Raw genomic sequence first — 19,866 nt, forward strand, 5'->3', positions numbered from 1 at the left:
GCATGTGTCCGGATTGGAACAGGAAGGGAAGACCCAGCCTTGCAGGCAGAATTAAAGGGGAGCAGAGGTTCTCCCTGGGGTAAGACAGAGAATTGGAAAGTTGTGGGGAAAAGTACAAGATAGGGTATCATAATAGAAGTGTTGCCAGCCCTGAGCCAGTCCTTCTTGGCTGCACATACATGTAGAATTCTTCTCCTGAAACCCAGCCTCCTGCTTTGGCAGCCTCTGGACCAGACTCGCCTTGTGGGGTGCTCACAACGGATCGGCCTAGTTTCTCAATCTCAGTGTTGAGGGCCACCTGCTCAGGAAGTCAGAGGTTAGAGGGGAGGAGATAACTCTGGGAAGCCATCAGCTCCTGTTCTATCACCCCCTCTACCAGGATCTCAGGATCAAGCCTCAGGTTCTAGTTCTTGCTATTCCCCTTCCCTCCCAGACTCTGGAGACAATAGGGTCAGGGTGGTGGTGCCGGACCAACCTCTGGAGGAGTCACCTCTCAAAGAAAACACAAGATCCTAGAAGCCTTGATGGATGAGGTGTTTACTAGAGGCCAACTCATTTTAGCAGAGGAGGGACACTACCAGTATTCTTGGCACTTTCTAGACTGCTGTCACCCTGCCTTTGACTTTTTTTGGTCTACACTGGATTGGGATGGAGCAGGCAGAGTAGGGACAGCCAAGAATCTGAGTTTGAAAATTCCCAGAAGAAGGTAAGTCCTCTGAGGGAATTATCAATGATTCTTGGGCAATTGGTCATTTTTCCCTGAGCCTGTATTTTAAAGCATGGTTCTCAACCTTAGCTATGTACTGGAATCACCTAGAGAGTTTTTAAAAGTACTGATGTCTGGGCCCCTCACCCAGAGATTCTGGTTTAATTGGTCTAGAGTGTGTGTCCTGAGTATGAAGATTTTTAAAGGCCCCCCAGGGTATTCTTATGTGCAGCAGTTTGGGAACTACTATTCTAGAGAGATCTTTACTGTCTATGGGAGAGTTTTCAGGTTGGGTTTGTGTTCTAGGTGTGTTGGGGGAAGGGGAGGGTGAGCTATTTCCTTTCACTGTCTCTCCACCCATCAACCCAGCTCACCCTCTCTTCCTCCAGGTCCTGTCGCATTTGTTCCTGTTCCTTCTCATCCAGAATACGATTCCCATCTCTGTCAAACTTGGTGAAGGTGGCCGTGAGCTCAGTGATTTCATGCTCTGCGTGTCCCAGTCTGAGAAAAGGATGATGAAATGATTTCTGCCCAGCTCTGGCTGTGACCTCTCAGTTATGGACTTCCTCACTCTTTTGCTTGACTCTGGCAAAAGTTTTGCTTTCTAGAAAAGAAGGTTCTCCAAAGTCTAGCAATCTTACCCCCAAGAAAACACTTGGTTCTATTTCTTCTTCCTCTCCTGACTCCTGCTCACTAGGTTCAGGGCCTTATGAGCTTCTACAGGGATTATTGCAAAATCTGTTTGTCTCTAAATAGCCTGCTATCCCCCAGCTTTCCCTTTACTCCCTACCCCTGAAATTCATCGTCCACAATACAACTAAAGTAATTAACCTTTCTAATATGCAGGTCTAAAACGTCCCTTTTGAAATCCCTTCTGCCACCCTATTCTTTTGGCAGAGTGGTAGTGTGGCCTTTCTCAGTGTGGCCCTTGCCTGTTTCTCTCGTCTCATCTCCTGCTATGACCACCCCCTGTCCCTGCCCCTTGATTTAATACCTTAGCAATGCTCAACTACTTATTCCTCCTGTGTATGTTGCTTGGTTTCAGACCTCTATGCTTTCATATGTGTTTTCATCTCTTCTTGGAACAGCCTTCCTCTGTTTGTCCACTTGTGAGCTATCCATCCTCCAATACCCTATTTAGACATTACCTCTTCCAGGAAGCCTTCCCTTAAGCTCAGAGATAGAATTGATCACCCTCTACTCCCAGTAACTTCTGTTGAACTTCTTCTGTGATTCAGTTTATTTGCAAGTCTATGAGTTCTTAGGAAACAAAGACTTTGTCCCATTTAATTATGTTGTCTCCTAATCCCAGCACTTTGGGAGGCTGAGGTAGGTGGATCACTTGAGGCCAGGAGTTTGAGACCAGCCTGGCCAACATGGCAAAATCCCATCTCTACTAAAAATACAAAAATTAGCCAGGTGTCCTGGCACATGATTGTAGTCCCAGCTACTCAGGAGGCTGAGGCATGAGAATCGCTTGACCCCGGGAAAGCTGAGGTTGCAGTGAGCCAAGATTGTGCAACTGCACTCCAGCCTGGGCAACACAGCAAGACTCTGTCTCAAAAAATAAATAAATAAATAAAATAAAATAAAATTAGGTTGTCTATTAGTGCCTGATCTGCAGCTGGTGCTCACAATGTATTTGTTCAATGTGTATTAATATGTTTGACTGGGAATCAGGGAGTGAATAGCTAAAGGAATAGATGAGTGTTCGTGGGGAAGCATAGAACAAAAATCAGAGTTTTGTGGGAGTGGGGTGTGTATTCAATGATTAGGGAATTATTACATTGGTTCCTAAGAGTTGTTCAACAAGATCCAGGATGTTATAGAACATGGTCAGAGATCTTTAAACCAAGGGCACAGTTCTGAAGGTCAGGAGCAGAGACCTACGGGCACGTATCTGAAGCCTGCAAGTCAGGATCAGAGGCCCCTAAACCAAAACCAAAGGCTTATAGGCAAATGAAGTATGGTTGAGGGTTGAGGACTCAAGAGACTGGTATTAGAGAAGGCCGGGTCTCTGGTTGCTCACTCTCTTAAGGTGTTGGTGAAATCCTCAAACTGGATCTCCTGCTCCCCACCCTGCAGGACCTTCTGTACATCCGAAACCCTCTCCTTCCTCAGACGCAGTCTTAGCAGGGTCTTGTTGTAGCCCTGAAAGGGAAAGGAAGTAGGCACAAGTTCTCACAAGCTGCTCACACATCCCTGGCCCCCAGCCCCACTCATAGTATGCCAGGCTTCCAAAGATAAATTAAATGCACACGAGGGCACAGGCACCTCAGTCAGTCAGGAACAGACCAGGACACAGAGCCTTAGACTGTGGCACTGATGGAAATGTGTAGCTCAAGGAGACTGAGCAGTCACCTGTTTCAGGAGGTCAGAAAGTTGCAGCTCATCCTTCTGTCCAGCCAGCTCCTCCTTGACCTCTGAATATGTGTCATTGATGATGGCCAGGAACATGTTCTGAAAAATAAAGTGGGGACCTGGGTCCTCACCTCCAGACCCACTGGAAGGATTGAGCCCACTGACCCCATTAATGTCCAAGACTTGTGTTCCAAAGGAGTCAGTGCTCTCAATCCCAGCTCGGCAGCCCACCAATCCCTGCCTCTCAGGGTCCCCAGAGCCCAGCCTTTCAGCACAATTCTGTTAGAGATGGATCATGCTTCTTGACCAACCTGGTGTCCTCACTCTCAGTTGCTGCAGTAGCCTTTCTGACCACAGAGATAACCTAACATATGCCACAGACCTCCTTCATATAAGGGCCCATCAATCATTGGAACTAGAAGCTTTTCAGGGTGAGAGTACAATTATGATCTCTTTACCATCTACCCCCCAATCCATATCTGTATCCCCATCCATTGATCAAATAAAGAAAATTACCGGCCTTGTTAGTAAGAATAAAATCCAAGAGCCAGGCACAGTGGCCTTCACCTGTAATCCAGCACTTTGGGAGGCCAAGGCAGGCAGATTGCTTGAGTCCAGGAGTTAGAGACCAGCCTGGGCAACATAGCAAAACCCTGTCTCTACAAAAAATACAAAAATTGGCTGGGTGTGGTGGCTCCCAACCATGCCAGTGGTCCTATCTACTCAGGAAGCTAAGGTGGGAGGATAGTTTGAGCTCGGGAGGTAGAGGTTGCAGTGAGCTAAGATTGCACTACTGCACTCCAGCCTGGGTGACAGAGTGAGACCCTGTCTAAAATAAATAAATAAATTAATTAAAATCCAGATTATTCCTGGTTGGCAGGGAGAGAGAACTACCAAGTAGTGGCAGTAGAAACCAGCATGAGATCCCCAGAAGAAGGGGAGTCTTGGAGGACAGTCATAGAAGCTTCCAGGTGCAGCTACTACTCCTCATGAGGCACTTTTCTCCCCTTTTCATCCTTGGAGAATGAGGGTTTGATTTTACTGAGGGAGTCTGCAGGTTCCCTTATACTCTGCAAACCTGCAAACTGGTTAATACTACATTAACCATCTCTCAGAAGATCCAGACATCTGCCCCCACCCCGCCCCCCCCACTCACTCTCCATCCTTGATTTAAGGAACTTATCAATCTTGAGTGAGGGACATACTGGGACAAAAACTCCACCCTGCAGGCCCTCTATGTCCCCACCCCTCAGAGAGACCCTCACCAGGAGCACGAAGAAGACGAAGAAGACATAGGTGACAAAGTAGGCAGGGCCCAGGATGCGGTTGGCATTGTCAATAGCATTGTAGTCAAAGTCCCCGAGGATTATCCGGAACTGAGTGAAACTGAGAGACCAGGTCTGGGCTTTACCTAGAGCCTAATAAACACCCCCTTATCCCACTTTCCTAACCACAGACAGACCCCTCACCACACGTCCACCCCAATCTGATAGACACAGCGCAGGGTGCTTAGATTATTTGAGCACACACACACCAGGGCTTCCGGAGACGCTCACACAGATGCTTTAAACGCAGACATGCCCACACGCACATACTCATCTTCTCCAAGGATACATACACCCATGGAGCTGGAGGGTGAGGGGCCAGGGAGGAGTGAAGGAGTGAAGGGGGCAGGACACACACATGCACTTGATGAAAGTGCTAAAGTTTTCCACTTGGGTCCCGAAAAGCAGGTAGCCGAGTTGGGCATAGGCGAAGAAAACAATGAAGAACATGACGGCGAAGCCCAGGATGTCCTTGGCACAGCGGGCCAGCGTGGAGGAGAGCTGGGTCATGGTTTTGTTGAAGCTGATGTACTTGAATATCTGGAAGGACCATGTTGAATCAAGGCATGAAGAAGGAAAAGGGAAAAGTGTTGAAAAGACCATGCCAAGGGCCTATGGAAGCCACAGGAATTCCCAAGCCAGACAAAGAAAATGAGACACATATTGAAGAAGGGAGAATGACACAAAAATTAGCTGGACGTGGTGGTACACACATGTAATTCCAGTTACTTGGGAGGCTGAGGCAGAGAATCACTTGAACCTGAGAGGTGGAAGTTGCAGTGAGCTGAGATTGCACCACTGCACTCTAGAGAGACTCTGTCTTTAAAAAAAAAAAAAAAAAAAAAAAAAAAGCCAGGCATGGTGGCTCACTCCTGCAATCCCAGCACTTTGGGAGGCTGAGGTTGGCGGATCACCTGAGGTCAGGAGTTCAAGACCAGCCTGACCAATGAGGTGAAACCTCGTCTCGACAAAAAATACACAAATTAGCCAGGCGTGGTGGTAGGCGCCTGTAGTCCCAGATACTCAGGAGGCTGAGGCAGGAGAATCACTTGAACTCAGGAGGCGGAGGTTGCAGTGAGCCGAGATTGTGCCACTTCACTCCAGCCTGGGCAGTAGAGCGAGACTCCATCTCAAAAAGAGAAAAAAAAGAAGAAGAAGAAGGAAAAAAGAAGGGAGAATGAGCATGCCTTGAAGCAAAGCTGGGTGTGAGAGTGCCAGGTACCTTGATCCAGGCGAAGAAGAGGTTGACAGCATTCATGTTGTTGTACTGTGTCTGCCAGAAGGCGAGGAACTCAAAGTCTGCATATGTGTTTGGCTGCTGCAGGAGCTTCCCCATGAGCCGATTCACCTCGAGGGTTCGGAATATGTGGAAGCCCACAGCCACAATGGAGAGCTGTCACACAGGGGTCATGGGGGTGTCAGAGAAGGCAAGGGGATCTCAAGGGAAGTTCCAAGATGAGGCCCCAAGGAAGAGCCAGGGTAGGTAAGACAGGTGAGAAAAAAGTCTTCCTTGCTGACTTGTTCACTATCTCAGGTTCAAATAGAACTGGGTAGGATGACTGGGGAGCATCTAAAGTGTTCTAAAGCCCAAGAGAAGGGTTTGGGGCCAGTGGTAAATATTAATATATAGATTGTAAAGGGCTGTAGGGAACTGGAACCAGTCATTTCCTTCCGCTCCCACCACTTCCAAGCTTTGGTCAGGAAATGAATGTGTCCTGTTAATAGGAGGGAGATGAAGATGAAGGGGCAGAATATTTGAATAGAAGACAAAAGGCATGGGTTTCCACAGAACAGGTCGTAAAAGACAAGGAACAGCATATAGTAAAAAAAAAAAAAAAAAAAAAAAAAAAAAAAAAAAAAAAAGAAAGAGCAGGGCTCAGATAACGGGTGAGGAGGAGAGGAGATGTGAGAGACAGGGTTTCCCAAGGGCTGAGAAAGGGGAACATCTCCATCTCACTTAGGGAGCTGTTAAATGATGATTTAACCAAAAGTCAGAAGGAGGGCTTAGGGCTCCAAAAGGAAGAACTTGGAACCCCTATCAGGGTAGAACCCCCTCCTCCCCCCAGAATGTCCCAAGTCCTAGATATCTGTCCCTCACCAAGATGACCACCAAGTCCAGTATGTTCCAGATGCTGCTGAGGTAGCGAAGCCGGTGAATGTGGAGCTCCAGGATTTCTTCCACCACATAGTAGAAGATGAAGACGCAGAAGACGACCTCACAGCCAACAATAAAGAAGTCCCAGTTGCTGACATAGCGGATCAGCTTGACCGTGCGGATTTGCCAGGATGGGATGGCACCTCCTGTAGCTGGAAACTCCACCACCAGCCTATGGGGGGAGGGGGAGACATCTAGTAGAGCCTGGGCTGGGACAGCTCCTCCCACTTCCTCTCCTCTCCACGCTCACCACAGGGTATGAGTTTAGAGAAGGGTCTCATGCACAAGAGACGGGAACCAGGAGCCAGGGAAGGGGGGATGAAGTAGGGAAAGGTGGCTCACCTCAGGACACAGAAAAGATTGATGTTGGCATTGTAGACTGAGAAGTCGATGAACACCACCCGAGTGCCTCTGTCCAGCCACAGCCCCTCCTGAAGGTCCCGGAGAGCCTCTGCACTACCCTGTCGGGATCCTGGAAGGTCCAGGTAGTAGCCACCTCCACTGTAGCTTGTGAGCCTGCCCCAGTGGGAGGAGCCCCCCAACTCATCCTGCGAGTGGTATGTCCACCTGCCACAGAAAATGCCGGCTGAGCCAGCCCAAAAGTTCATCTTCCAAGGCAATGACAATGCTTTATTATTGTCTGGGCTTTACAGGTTTACATATTGTGTGTGTGTGTGTGTGTGTGTGTGTATATATGATATGTGATATATACATATATAGTGTATCATTTATTATTCTGTTTGATACTAACAACCATTTGAGAAGGGAGGGTGACTATTATCCACATTTTGCAGAAGAGAAAACTATGAAAGAGGTTACCGAAATAATGCAGCTATGAATGACAGAACTGAAACTCAAATGCAAATCTGATTTTTCACTATGTCACTCAAAGATTTGGATGACAAAGCCAAGCCCCACTTTTGGCCCACCTTGAATAGTCCCCCTAAGGGAAGCACCTGGACCAGAAGGAAAAGCTCCTTCCAGCTCTGTGACTGCACATCAGGCTCCTTCACCCCATGTTTCTCCATTCTATCCACTAAACTTTCTATCCTGGGTGTTTATTTCCTCCCTCTTCCATCCTGTCCTGTCCACCCTTTTCTCCTTCTTCCCTAATTCATCATCCATCCTTGACCCCTTGCTGCTCCACGTATCAATCTCAAGCGTTGGGCTTTTCAATTTCACCCATTCTCTATACCCCTAACCAACTTCTAGGCAAGAAAGGAAGCTTTCCCTGGAAGAACTGCATGCAAGGTAGGACAAGTGTGATTGCGACCTGTGTGTGGGAACAAGTCTGGAGGCTATGGCTGTGTTTGCTAACCTACCTCCTCTGTTCCTGAGTGACACAGACCAAGGTCCCCAAACAGCCACAGCTGGGATTCAGGGAGATGCCCCCTGAAGTCCCCTGAAGTGCTCTCGAGGCTCTTTAAGCCTCAGTGGAAGTGGTTCCCATACCTTGGGATGGTGTCAGGTTTGGAGGGGCAAGCCCTGTGACATTGGTAGGACAGGCTCACTCACGCTGTGCCATTGAGCGGCCCAAAGGGGAGTTGTTCTTCTTTGTCTGGAGAGTAGACATCATAGCAGCTCAGAATGTCCTCCCGGAAGTCTTCATGCACCACGCAGGAGTCATTGCGGACCTTTAGCTGCCGCAGCCTCGGAACCCCCAGCAGCAGGTTCTCATAGTAGATGAAGGAGTGGGAGCCATGGCCCAGGCTCTGGTTGTTGTACCATTTGGTCCAATATAAACTGTCCAGTAGTGGGCCCTGGGCAAACTGAACCACAAGCTGGCTTGAATCTTACCCAGCCTCCTCCTGACCCCCTACCCTTAGGATAACCTTTGCCCTCATCCTCTGACTCCCCAGCTTGTCTCTAGTCTGCTTTAAAAAAAAGTATTATTATTATTATTATTATTATNTCAGGCCTACTTTCTAAAGGTAGGTCGGAAACTCCTCTCTCTGTGTTCAGCCCGTAGAACTCAGTGGATTGGAGGCAGTAATCCTGGGTAAGTGTGTATTCTCTGCAGACCCACCTCTCCCTTGGTGGTGAGGGTGGGGAATGTCATCCCAAGCTCTAGCCTTGGAAGAAAAGAACTCAGAAGCCCAAATGAGACCATTTATCCAAGCTGAGTTCTCTAATCCAAGTTGTTGTTGTTATTATTATTATTATTATTATTATTATCATTATTTTAAGGGATGGAGTCTCACTCTGTCACCCAGGCTGGAGTGCAGTGGCATAATCTCGGCTCACTACAACCTCTGCCTCCCGGGTTCAGGCGATTCTCATGCCTCAGCCTTCCAAGTAGCTGGGATTTCAGGCATGCATCACTACACCCGGCTAATTTTTGTATTTTTAGTAGAGACAGGGTTTCACCATGTTGTCTAGGCTGGTCTTGAACAACTGACCTCAGGTGATTTGCCTCCTTCAGCCTCCCAAAGTGCTGGGATTACAAGTGTGAGCCATCGTGCCTGGCCTGCTTTTTAAAACTCCTCCATTGACCAATGAACTTTGACCAGAGTCTGATCTGAAGTGGCCCTGCTCTTTATTTAAAATTCGTTTTGAAGTTCAGCCTTACCTCTGACTCCCGATACTAGTCTAACTCCTGGTTTAATTCCCTGATCGCTGTATTAATCAATCCCTTACCCACCTCCACCTGAACTCTAGCCTAACCCATTAATTCAACCTGGCCCTTTGACTCAGTCTGATCCCTGACTGACCTGATTTCCCAGCATAAGGTCTGATCCATTGTCTAACCTGTGGCCTCAGGCCATTGAGAAAGAGAGGGGAGGGGTAGAAAAGATCTTATACTCACATCCCAGAAGTCTGCCATGCTGCTGATGGCCTGAAAGGAGACTCCAGTGTCTGATGCGGTATGTAAGAAGAGCTCAGACATCACTTTGGTGTAGTAATAAGCACTGGAGCTTGTCATTCCATAGGTCACTAGAAAACAACCCAAGAGGCTGCGTCCTTCTCACTGTTCCCCCAGAGGAGACAGGAAAACCCATTGCCCTGGAGCCAGAGATGCTTCTAAGATGGAAGCCCATCCCCCATCTGGACCCATCCCTAGACTTGGTTAGGAGCCTAAGGGTGGCATGAGGAAGACCAGGAAATGCATGAGGGAAGCGTTGTAGCTACAGTGTCTCCTCCTCTTCTTCCAATTCACCTCAGAAAGACTGAACTCTGCTCAGTAGTTATCTCTTACATTGTCATTATGAAACTACACTTTTCTTTTTCTGAATCAGCTTAACTTCCCAATTCTTACTCCCCAGAGCCAAGGTATTTCTGCCTTCTGCACTGGGTAGTGATTCCTTTTGTCCTCTTCCAAAAGGTAGTGATGCCTTTTGGAAAATGCCCCCAAATTCTAGAGTACTCCCTCTAGAGTTCAAGGCCTTCGCCTTGGCCAAACACCTTACAATAGAGATGTGGTCTCATGGCCCCTGGTGTCAGTGACTGTAGCCATGGGAGTGGCAGGTAGGCACAGCACCTCTGGCCCTGGCATGACTAGTGCAATTGGATGGGCACAGTCATCTCCTGAGAGAGCGACTCAGTGTTCCCAGATCAAAAAAGACCTAGAAACAATCGCCCTGTGATTCTCCCTGTGCATACATTGTGTGCAAGTTAAATTTAAAAAAAAGAAAACTGGCCGGGCGTGGTGGCTCAAGCCTGTAATCCCAGCACTTTGGGAGGCCGAGACGGGCGGATTACGAGGTCAGGAGATCGAGGCCATCCTGGCTAACGTGGTGAAACCCCGTCTCTACTAAAAAATAGAAAAAACTAGCTGGGCGTGGTGGCGGGCGTCTGTAGTCCCAGCTACTCGGGAGGCTGAAGCAGGAGAATGGTGTGAACCTGGGAGGCGGAGCTTGCAGTGAGCTGAGATCCAGCCACTGCATTCCAGCCCAGGCCACAGAGCAAGACTCCGTCTCAAAAAAAAAAAAAAGAAAAGAAAACTGGCTGTTACCCTGAAGAACTTGATCTCCCTCATGCACCCTAACACACCCATCCAGTCCCTTGTGCCGGTGGGGCTGTAGGGAGTTCTAAGTTTTGTTTACAAAGCAGGATTCTAAAAGTATAAGCCATTTATTTAATAGATTGTCCCTCAGTTTAAGATAGTTTAATGTTTTCTCATTTTTTTAATTCAGGTTATGCATTTGGGGAGGAATACCATAGAAGTGATACTGTGTCTTTCTCAGGGTATGGTATCAGGAACTACATATTGCCTATTCATCTCATTACTAGTGAGGTTAACTTTGATCTTTTGTTAAGGTGGTGTCTGCCCGTTTCTTCAACATAAAATTACTGTTTTTCTTTCTGTAATTATATGTGTTTTTTTGGGGAGACCCTTTCAAACTGTGTAAATATTCTGTTACTCATCCATCATTCACTTTCACTGAGCATCAATGAATGCTAGTTTTAGCATCCCTTGATGATTTTTGCCTGATTATTACTAATATTGTCAAATGGTGATTTGTTTTTTCACTCTTGTTGCCCAGGCTGGAGTGCAATGGCGCGATCTCGGCTCACCACAACCTCCACCTCCTGGGTTCAAGCAATTCTCCTGCCTCTGCTTCCCAAGTAGCTGGGATTCAGGCATGTATCACCATACTCGGCTAATTTTGTATTTTTAGTAGAGACAGGGTTTCTCCATGTTGGTCAGGCTGGTCTTCAACTCCTGACCTCAGGTGATCCGCCCACCTTGGCCTCCCAAAGTGCTGAGATTACAGGTGTGAGCCATTGCACCAACCTCAAATGGCGATTTTTTTAAATTCCACAATTCCTTCTCCATTTATTAGTTGACATTTTCTTCAGAAGAGCTTTCCCTTATTCCTAATTCATGTATTCATGTATGTGTTGTGTGTATATATATGTGTGTGTGTGTGTGTGTGTGTGTATACACACATGTGTGGAGGATGGGGGAAGAGAATGAGAAAGGAGAAGCAAGCATGGTAACATGTTCATATATGGAAAATCTGAGTGAAATGTGTGCAGTGTGTCAATAATTCTTTGTATTTTTCTTGCAAATTTTCTGTAAGTCTATAATTACATCAAACTCTTTTTTTTTTTTAATACAGATTTTCACTCCTGTTGCCCAGGCTGGAATACAATGGCATGATCTCGGCTCACCACAACCTCTGCCTCCCAGGTTCAAACGATTCTCCTGCCTCAGCCTCCTGAGCAGCTGGGATTACAGGCATGCACCACCACACCCAGCTAATTTTATATTTTTAGTAGAGACGGCGTTTCTCCATGTTGGTCTCGAACTCCCGACCTCAGGTGATCTGCCCACCTCGGCCTCCCAAAGTGCTGGGATTACAGGCATGAGCCACCGCGCCCAGCTACATCAAACATTTTAAAAGTAGAATTTGTCAGCCTCTTGTGAGCAATTCCCTTTAAGAATTTTCCTTTTCAGATCTTGGGCCATATTTTCTCCCATTTCCTCATCTGGAAGGAGAATGATCACAGATTGGGCACTAACATTATACTTTTTCAGGGGGGAGAAACAGCAAAGAAGGAAACATTATTATTCACATTTCCCCATTCCACACTGTTAAGTCCAAGACATGGCTTTATTTCTAACTCAAATCTGTGATTACTTGTCGTTAGTTATCTGGACTCAGTTTTTCTGGATCTGGAAAATGGGTTCCTGCTGGAAATCAAACTTCTGTGTGCGGAGAGGCCATCACAGTTACAACCGATAGCAAGCTGAACCTTTCCTAATGAAGTAGGTTGGCTAAATTGTCACATCTTCTGAGTAACCACTAGGTGGTACTCATTGCTATAGCTTTTACTCTTTTCCAGTTCAGAGAATTAACCTTGCTCTGAATGGCCTGTCAACTATATATGGATGCCTAATATCTTTGATTATTATACAAGGCAGTAAATATTATGTCTTCTGAGAAAAATGGCTTCACCTGGTAAAATGCCTATTGACAGGCAGAAATTGAGTATTCGTTTTTTGTAACTTTTTAAATTGAAGTGCATAGGTACAGAAAAGACCAAGAAGCAACCTTAAAAATTTTCTAAATTAGAATCTAAATTTCGTTTAGTACCTGTTCAACACTCTCTCCCCATACAAACACTCTTTCTCCCTCGTTCATTCTTATATCTGTTAATTTTGTACTTCATCCCATGAGATGAGGGGTACTTTCCCACCATTTTATGAAACCCAAACTGAGTATTTCTAATATCCTCGATGTTCATAGTTAGTAACCCATATTATCAGCCTATCAACCTGAATTATTCTAATAACACATTTTATATTCATTACACAAACATTATTCAAATTCTACAATGTGTAAAATACCTTGCTAGGTGTCATGGTTTCTTTTATCTTTATCTTTTCTTTTCCTTTTATTTTTTTGAGACAGGGTCTTGCTGTGTTGCCCAGGCTGGAGTGGGGTGGCACTATCATGGCTCACTGCAGCCTCAACCTCCTGGGGTCAAGTGATCCTCCCATCTCAGCCTCCTGAGTAGCTGGGACCACAAGTGCGTGCCACCACTTCTGACTAATTTTTTTATTTTTTGTAGAGACAAGTTCTCACTATGTTGCCCAGGCTGGTCTTGAATTCCTGGGCTCAAGCTGTCCTCATCCGTTAGCCTCCCAAAGTGTTGGAAACATAGGCGTGAGCCAGCATGACCAGCAGTGTCATGGTTTCTATCCTTAAAAAGTTCTATTGAGGAAGACATGTCCCAGAATGAACTTGATGTAGCAGAATAAGCATGAGCACTGGAGCCAGACAGATCTAGGTTCAAATGCCAGCTCTGCCACTTACAATATAGACTTGGGCTCTGAGTCTCAGCTTTCTCATCTGTAAAACTGGAAGTATAATACCACTTAGGTAACTCAACAAGTAGTTGAGTGGGTTCCCAATGAGTGTTTGTTGGCTGAACCAACAGTGAAAAAATTAAAAATAACTATAATACTATAATAAAGGGTAGAAATGAAATAAGTGAATCATTCTTTTTTCTTTTTTTTTTCCTTCTTTTTTTTTTTGAGATGGAGTCTCACACTGTCACCCAGGCTGGAGTGCAGTGACATGATCTTGGCTCACTGCAACCTCTGCCTCCCGGGTTCAAGCGCTTCGCCTGCCTCAGGCTCCCGAGTAGCTGGGATTACAGGCACCCGGCACCATGCCTAATTTTTTGTATTTTCAGCAGATACAGGGTTTCACTATGTTGGCCAGGCTGGTCTTGAACTCCTGACCTCGTGATCTGCCTGCCTCAGCCTCCCAAAGTGCTGGGATTACAGGCGTGAGCCACTGGGCCAGGGTTTGTTTGTTTGTTTGTTTGTTTTTTTGAGACGGAATCTCATTCTCTCACCCCGACTGGAGTGCAGTGGCATGATCTCAGCTCACTGCAACCTCTGCCTCCCAGGTTCAAGCAATTCCCCTGCCTCAGCCTCTCAAGTAGCTAGGATTATAGGCACGCACCACCATACCCAGTTACTTTTTATATTTTTAGTAGAGACAGGGTTTCACCATGTTGGCCAGGCAGGTCTCAAACTCCTGACCTCAAATGATCCACCCGCCTTGGCCTTCCAAAGTACTGGGATTACAGGTATGAGCCACCACACCCGGCCAAGTGAATCATTTTCAAACTGAGTAAAGCACTATTACTCCATATTTGACCCATCACAGCAATGTCATCAAAATAGTCAAGGATAATTTATATTTAGAAAATGTTGGAAAGAGGTTGGAACATTCTTTTTTTTTTTTTTTTTTTTTGAGGTGGAGTTTCGCTCTGTCGCCCAGGCTGGAGTGCAGTGGCCGGATCTCGGCTCACTGCAAGCTCCGCCTCCCGGGTTCACGCCATTCTCCTGCCTCAGCCTCCCGAGTAGCTGGGACTACAGGCGCCCGCCACCTCTTCCGGCTAGTTTTTTGTATTTTTTTAGTAGAGACGGGGTTTCACTGTGTTAGCCAGGATGGTCTCGATCTCCTGACCTCGTGATCTGCCCGTCTTGGCCTCCCAAAGTGCTGGGATTACAGGCTTGAGCCACCGCGCCCGGCCGGTTGGAACATTCTTTAGTCCAAAGAGAATAATACATTCATACAAGTCTTGGGTAAGAGAAATAAAGCCAGTCCTTGGTTGACCTAGCAAGCAAGCACAGCTTACCAGTAACCCCTCCCTACACAGTGTGAGGGTAGAAATGGTGCTGGCAGAACTCAGTCTCTCTAATAAGTCATCCATTGAGAGCATCAGATGGGCATCAGGCATGGAGGCTGCAGGAATCTGAATCTAAAAGCAGGGCAGAGGAAGCCCAGGCTTGTTCACGGGGTGATGATTTGGCTCCTGTGTCTTTCTCCCCTTTTCTTAACCCACTGATGATAAGCAAACTTCAGCATGCATCAGAATCATCTGGAAGGCTTGTTAAAACACAAATTGCTGGCCAAGTACAGGGCTCACTCTTGTAATCCCAGCACTCTGAGAGGCTGACATGGGTGGATCACTTGAGTCCAGGAGTTCAATACCAGCCTGGGCAACATGACAAGATCCTGTTTCTACAAAAAATACATAAATCAGCCAGGCATGGTGGTGTGCACCTGGGGTCCCAGCTACTCGGGAGGCTGAGGTGAGAGGTCAAGGCTGCAGTTAGCCAAGAACATCACAAAAAAAAAAAAAAAAAAAAAACAAAAGCCCCTAAAAAACATGGATTGCTGTAGGTTTGGGTGGGGCTCAACAATTTGCATTTCTAATAAGTTCCAAAGTGATACTCGCGGTCATGGGACCACACTTTGAGAACTGCTCCCTTGACCTGTTGCAATCAGACAAGCAAACAATCCCACTTGTCTTCAATAGAGATGTCAAGAAGGCAGGGGTTTTCCCAGTATCTATTTTGGTGATTCTCAAGATAGAGAGTAGAAAAGAGAAAAAACCTCCCAGAAAAAACCTCAGAACTTCCCAGGGATTGCAAGATGCTTTTATAAACTACATAGACCACTTAGGACACCTCCTTCCCACTCCAGGGGAAAATCACTGAGTTCACTGCCCACACGAACCACTGGTAGTCATGTAAGGGGATCACATCCCTCGGGCGCATTATTGCAGAAGAAAACTGAAAACAACTTGATGCGTCCGGCACGATGGCTCACACCTGTAATCCCAGCACTTTGAGAGGCCAAGGCGAGTGGATTGCTTGAGACAGAAGTTCGACACCAGCCTGGGCAACATGGCAAAACTCTCTCTCTACTGAAAATACAAAAATTAGGTGTGTTGGCATACACCTGTAGTCCCAGCTATGCAGGGGACTGAGGCAGGAAGATCACCTGAGCCTTAGGAGATGGAGGCTGCAGTGAGTCATGATCGTGCCACTGTACTCCAGTATCGGTGACAGAGTGAGACCCTGTCAAAAAAAAAAGAGAGAAGAAAGAGAGAGAAAGAGAGAAAGAAAGAAAAAAGAAGAAAAAGAAAGGAAGGAAGGGAGGAAGGAAAGAGAAAGGAAGGAAGGAAAGAGAAAGGAAGGAAGGAAGGAAAGAAAGAGAGAGAGAGAAAGAAAGAGAGAAAGAGAAAATAACTTGATGATATTTCCTGGTGTTTTCCTCCCCCTACATCCCCACTAGTTTCTATTCTCTTCAGGTAATAAGTATCATAGTTTGACTCTACAGTCAAGAACCAGCCTGTTTAACTGGAACACCTGGTTCAAAGATTTCTGAATCTGACAGAGGCTCGATGTATCCATTTCATCATCACCCTTCTCCAAATCAGGAGAAAGAAATGACAAGACTAGACACCTATTGCCTCAAAACACCTATTATGTGTCCTGTGTTAAGTGCTTGACATGCTTATTTCATTTAATCCTACTATAGCCTTATGCAGTGGGTGCCAATATTATCCATGCTTTCCAGTTTTGGAGAGTTTAAGTAACTTGCCCAAGGAAAACAACTAATGGAACCAGGATTAAAATGCAAATCTGTCTGCCTCCATAGTAGACCAATTGTGTCTCACTCCCAGAATTATCCCAAGAGATAGAAGTTACAGAGGGTGGCCAGGTGCAGTGGCTCATTTCTGTAATCCCAATACTTTAGGAGGCCAAGACCTGAGGAGCACTTGAGCCCGGGAATTCATAGAGCAGCATGGGCAAAACCAGGAGACCTTGTCTCTACAAAAAATCTTTAAAATTAGCCAGGCATGGTGGTGGGCACCTGTGATCCCAGCTACTTGGGAGGCTGAGGTGGGAGGATCGCTTGAGCCCTGGAGGTTGAGGTTGCAGTAAGCAGTGATCATGACACTGCATTCCAGCCTGGGCAACAGAGTGAGACCCTGTCTCAAACAATAAAAAAAATAAGTTTTAGGGGAGAAACTTAAGCTACATAAAAGGCAGTCCTTCTTCACCACTAGTGCTTTCAATTATGAAATGGGCCACTTCACGAACATCCTTTTCACCACTGGGAGTGTCAGCAAAGGATTGTCAGCTGAGGATCATCTGAGGCTCACATGGAGGGGGTTCTAGGACTGGCCTTCCCAGCTCCTTCCTGTAAGATACAGTGAAAGAGTGCAATTGCCCTTTGTATTTCATAAGGTAACACTAGACCAGAGGGTGGAATGAGTCAGGATTTGACTCAGTATGTCAAATGCCAGTATGTCAATGTATCACTACCATTTTGAGGCAGAAATGGGCTCATTCCAGGAGGTCTTTGGAGACTGGATGATAACTACATAAGAATGTGTGAAGGGGATTCAGAGACTAGGTAATGGTTTCACGCCAAATATAGATAGTATCCGATTTTTTTTTTCTTGGACAGAAATTAAATACTTCTGCACACATTATATCATGCTTCTTAATCTTGGCCTCAGATCAAATTCACAATTGTTCAATAATAACAACCACCACCATTATTGATACAGTATTCACCAGGCTTTATATACATTTTCTCCCAGGATCCTGAAAAATACCAATAAAATAGGAATTACCATCTCCATTTTATGCAGATAACTCAGATTTAGAATGTTGCTTTTTTTTTTTTTTTTTTTTTTTTTTTGAGATGGAGTCTCACTCTTGTTGCCCAGGCTGGAGTGCAATGACACCATCTCGGCTCACTGCAACCTCTGCCTCCCAGGTTCAAGCAATTCTCCTGCCTTAGCCTCCCAAGTAGCTAGGATTGTAGGCACGCACCACTACGCCCAGCTAATTTTTGTATTTTTAGTAGAGACAGGCTTCACCATGTTGACCAGGCTAGTCTCAAACCCCTGACCTCAGGTGATCCACCCACTTTGGCCTCCCAAAGTGCTGGGATTACAGGCATGAGTCACTGTGCCAGGCCCCAGAATGGTATTAAATAACTTGTCAAAAGATAATACAGTAAGCAAGTATTAATACAACTTGGATTCAAACTCAAGTCTGCCTTACTCCAAAAACCATGATTTAACCACTATTCTATACTACACTAATATATCATGCTATCATCCTAACACCCTAAATCCTTCTGATTAAGGATTCTGACTCTCCTTTCAAAACTCCATCCAAATAGTTAGGATTGTGCAAGTCTATAAGATGTCCTTACAAGCAAACTCTGTTTTAAGAGTTTAATATCTGAGTCTGAAGGTGAATTGCAGAAGCATTTGTTAAACTCAAAAGATCGCTGTCTTGGAAGAAGTTTCCATTCTGGTATAAAATGAATAACGGTATCTCAATCTGTATCAGGAACCATATTCTGACAGACAAGTCCCAAGGAAGGAAAAAGTCACATGCACAAAAATGATACCTGGGTTATGTATAATGTCAAAAAAGATTGCAAACAACCTAAAAATCTTAGAGACAATTATTAAGTAAATTATGAGATCACTGAGTCACTTAATGGAATATGATACAGTCATTAAAATAGTAACAAAAACAATGCAAAATTCTATCCATACAATGATTGTATCCATACAATGAAAATTTTTTAAAACATACTAAGTGTAAAACTTGAAGGAAAACTGACTTTTAAAACCAGTGATATAATAGTTGGATTTTCTTTCTTTTCATTCTCATGGAGTTTAATTAATGCTATAATAATAGTAAAAGAATATAAAATTATAAAATTATTTAAAATTTTCGTCTGTGTGTTTCCAAGTTGTAGGCTGAAATTTCCAGGTGCTGGATGCTGTACTGACTTTGCTATTGCTTCATTAAGATCTGTTCCCTCCTCTCCTGGCTAATACCATGATTTTGTTTGAGGTATCACACCTCTCCGGGTCATCTCAGATATGTTGGCAGAAGCTAAATCCAACCCTGGCTATAGGACTTGGACAAGCAGTTCAGGTCAGAGCAAATCTGCAAAGACTCCTCCCTTAGCACAATTACAGGTTCAGGGATGACCTTGTAACCCATTTCAGGCCAAGGAATCATAAAGAGAGATTTCTGGAACCTTTGGGGATCTTCTATTTTCTACTAGATGTGAATGAGAAAGCCCCAGAAAAGTCAGCCTTAGGATGAAACTGATTGTGCCCCTGGCAAACCGAGTAACAGAAACAGACAGATACTTGACAATGTCATTAAGCCACTAGCTTGATCAGCCCTGAACCCTGCCCTTCTCTGAACTTTCGTTACCCAGACAATAAATCCCATTATGGTTTAAGCTAGTTTTCATTGCGTTGTCCTTCATTGTAACATAGTCCTTACTTATATCGCAACCATAACATTTCCAAAAAGGTTGCACCATTTCTGAGGAAAAGAGAGCTAGAAAAGAGGGCAGTGAGCCCAGCGCAGTGGCTCACACCTGTAATCTCAGAAATTTGGGAGGCCAAGGTGGAAGGATTACTTGAGTACAGGAGTTCACCACCACCCTGGGCAACATGGTGAGACCCCATTTCAACAAAAAGAGAAAAAATTAGCTGGATGTGGTGGCACACATCTGTAGCCCCAGCTACTTGGGGAGGCTGAGGCAGGAGGGTGCTTGAGCCCAGGAGGCTGAAGCTGCAATGAGCTGTGTACGTGCCACCACACTCCAGTCTGGGTGACAGAACAAGACCCTGTCTCAAACAGAAACCAAACAGCAACAACAACAACAACAACAACAACAAAATAAAAGAGAGCAATGGATGCCAAAGCCTACATTAATTCTTATCCTATATTAAAAGGAGCTTGCTGAGCAAGTCAACTGATGATGGTATTCTAAAAACATGCCTATCATTAAGTCCTCAGGCTCTTCAAGGTTTATTTTTGGGTAAAGCAAGATCTCTAAAATACCATGAAAAATGTATATTATATTGCCGGGCGTGGTGGCTCAAGCCTGTAATCCCAGCACTTTGGGAGGCTGAGACGGGCGGATCACGAGGTCAGGAGATCGAGACCATCCTGGCTAACACGGTGAAACCCCGTCTCTACTAAAAAATACAAAAAAACTAGCCGG

General features: G+C 45.5%; 1 protein-coding gene across 1 annotated transcript in view; it reads right to left on the reverse strand.

Moving 5' to 3' along the window:
* Positions 1 to 19,866, reverse strand: part of PKD2L1 (polycystin 2 like 1, transient receptor potential cation channel) — a 43,842-nt gene that overhangs the window by 2,071 nt on the left and 21,905 nt on the right. The window contains exons 3-13 of the mRNA XM_017880761.1: positions 9,354 to 9,481; positions 8,063 to 8,316; positions 6,890 to 7,114; positions 6,491 to 6,719; positions 5,615 to 5,785; positions 4,751 to 4,932; positions 4,333 to 4,453; positions 3,068 to 3,166; positions 2,736 to 2,857; positions 1,081 to 1,207; positions 180 to 298 (exon numbers count right to left, since the gene is read on the reverse strand). Coding sequence (XP_017736250.1) covers positions 180 to 298; positions 1,081 to 1,207; positions 2,736 to 2,857; positions 3,068 to 3,166; positions 4,333 to 4,453; positions 4,751 to 4,932; positions 5,615 to 5,785; positions 6,491 to 6,719; positions 6,890 to 7,114; positions 8,063 to 8,316; positions 9,354 to 9,481 — 1,777 coding nt within the window. The remainder of the gene's footprint in view (positions 1 to 179; positions 299 to 1,080; positions 1,208 to 2,735; positions 2,858 to 3,067; positions 3,167 to 4,332; positions 4,454 to 4,750; positions 4,933 to 5,614; positions 5,786 to 6,490; positions 6,720 to 6,889; positions 7,115 to 8,062; positions 8,317 to 9,353; positions 9,482 to 19,866) is intronic.

Source organism: Rhinopithecus bieti, unplaced genomic scaffold (genome assembly GCF_001698545.2).
Source record: "Rhinopithecus bieti isolate Rb0 unplaced genomic scaffold, ASM169854v2 scaffold_425, whole genome shotgun sequence".
NCBI lineage: Eukaryota > Metazoa > Chordata > Mammalia > Primates > Cercopithecidae > Rhinopithecus > Rhinopithecus bieti.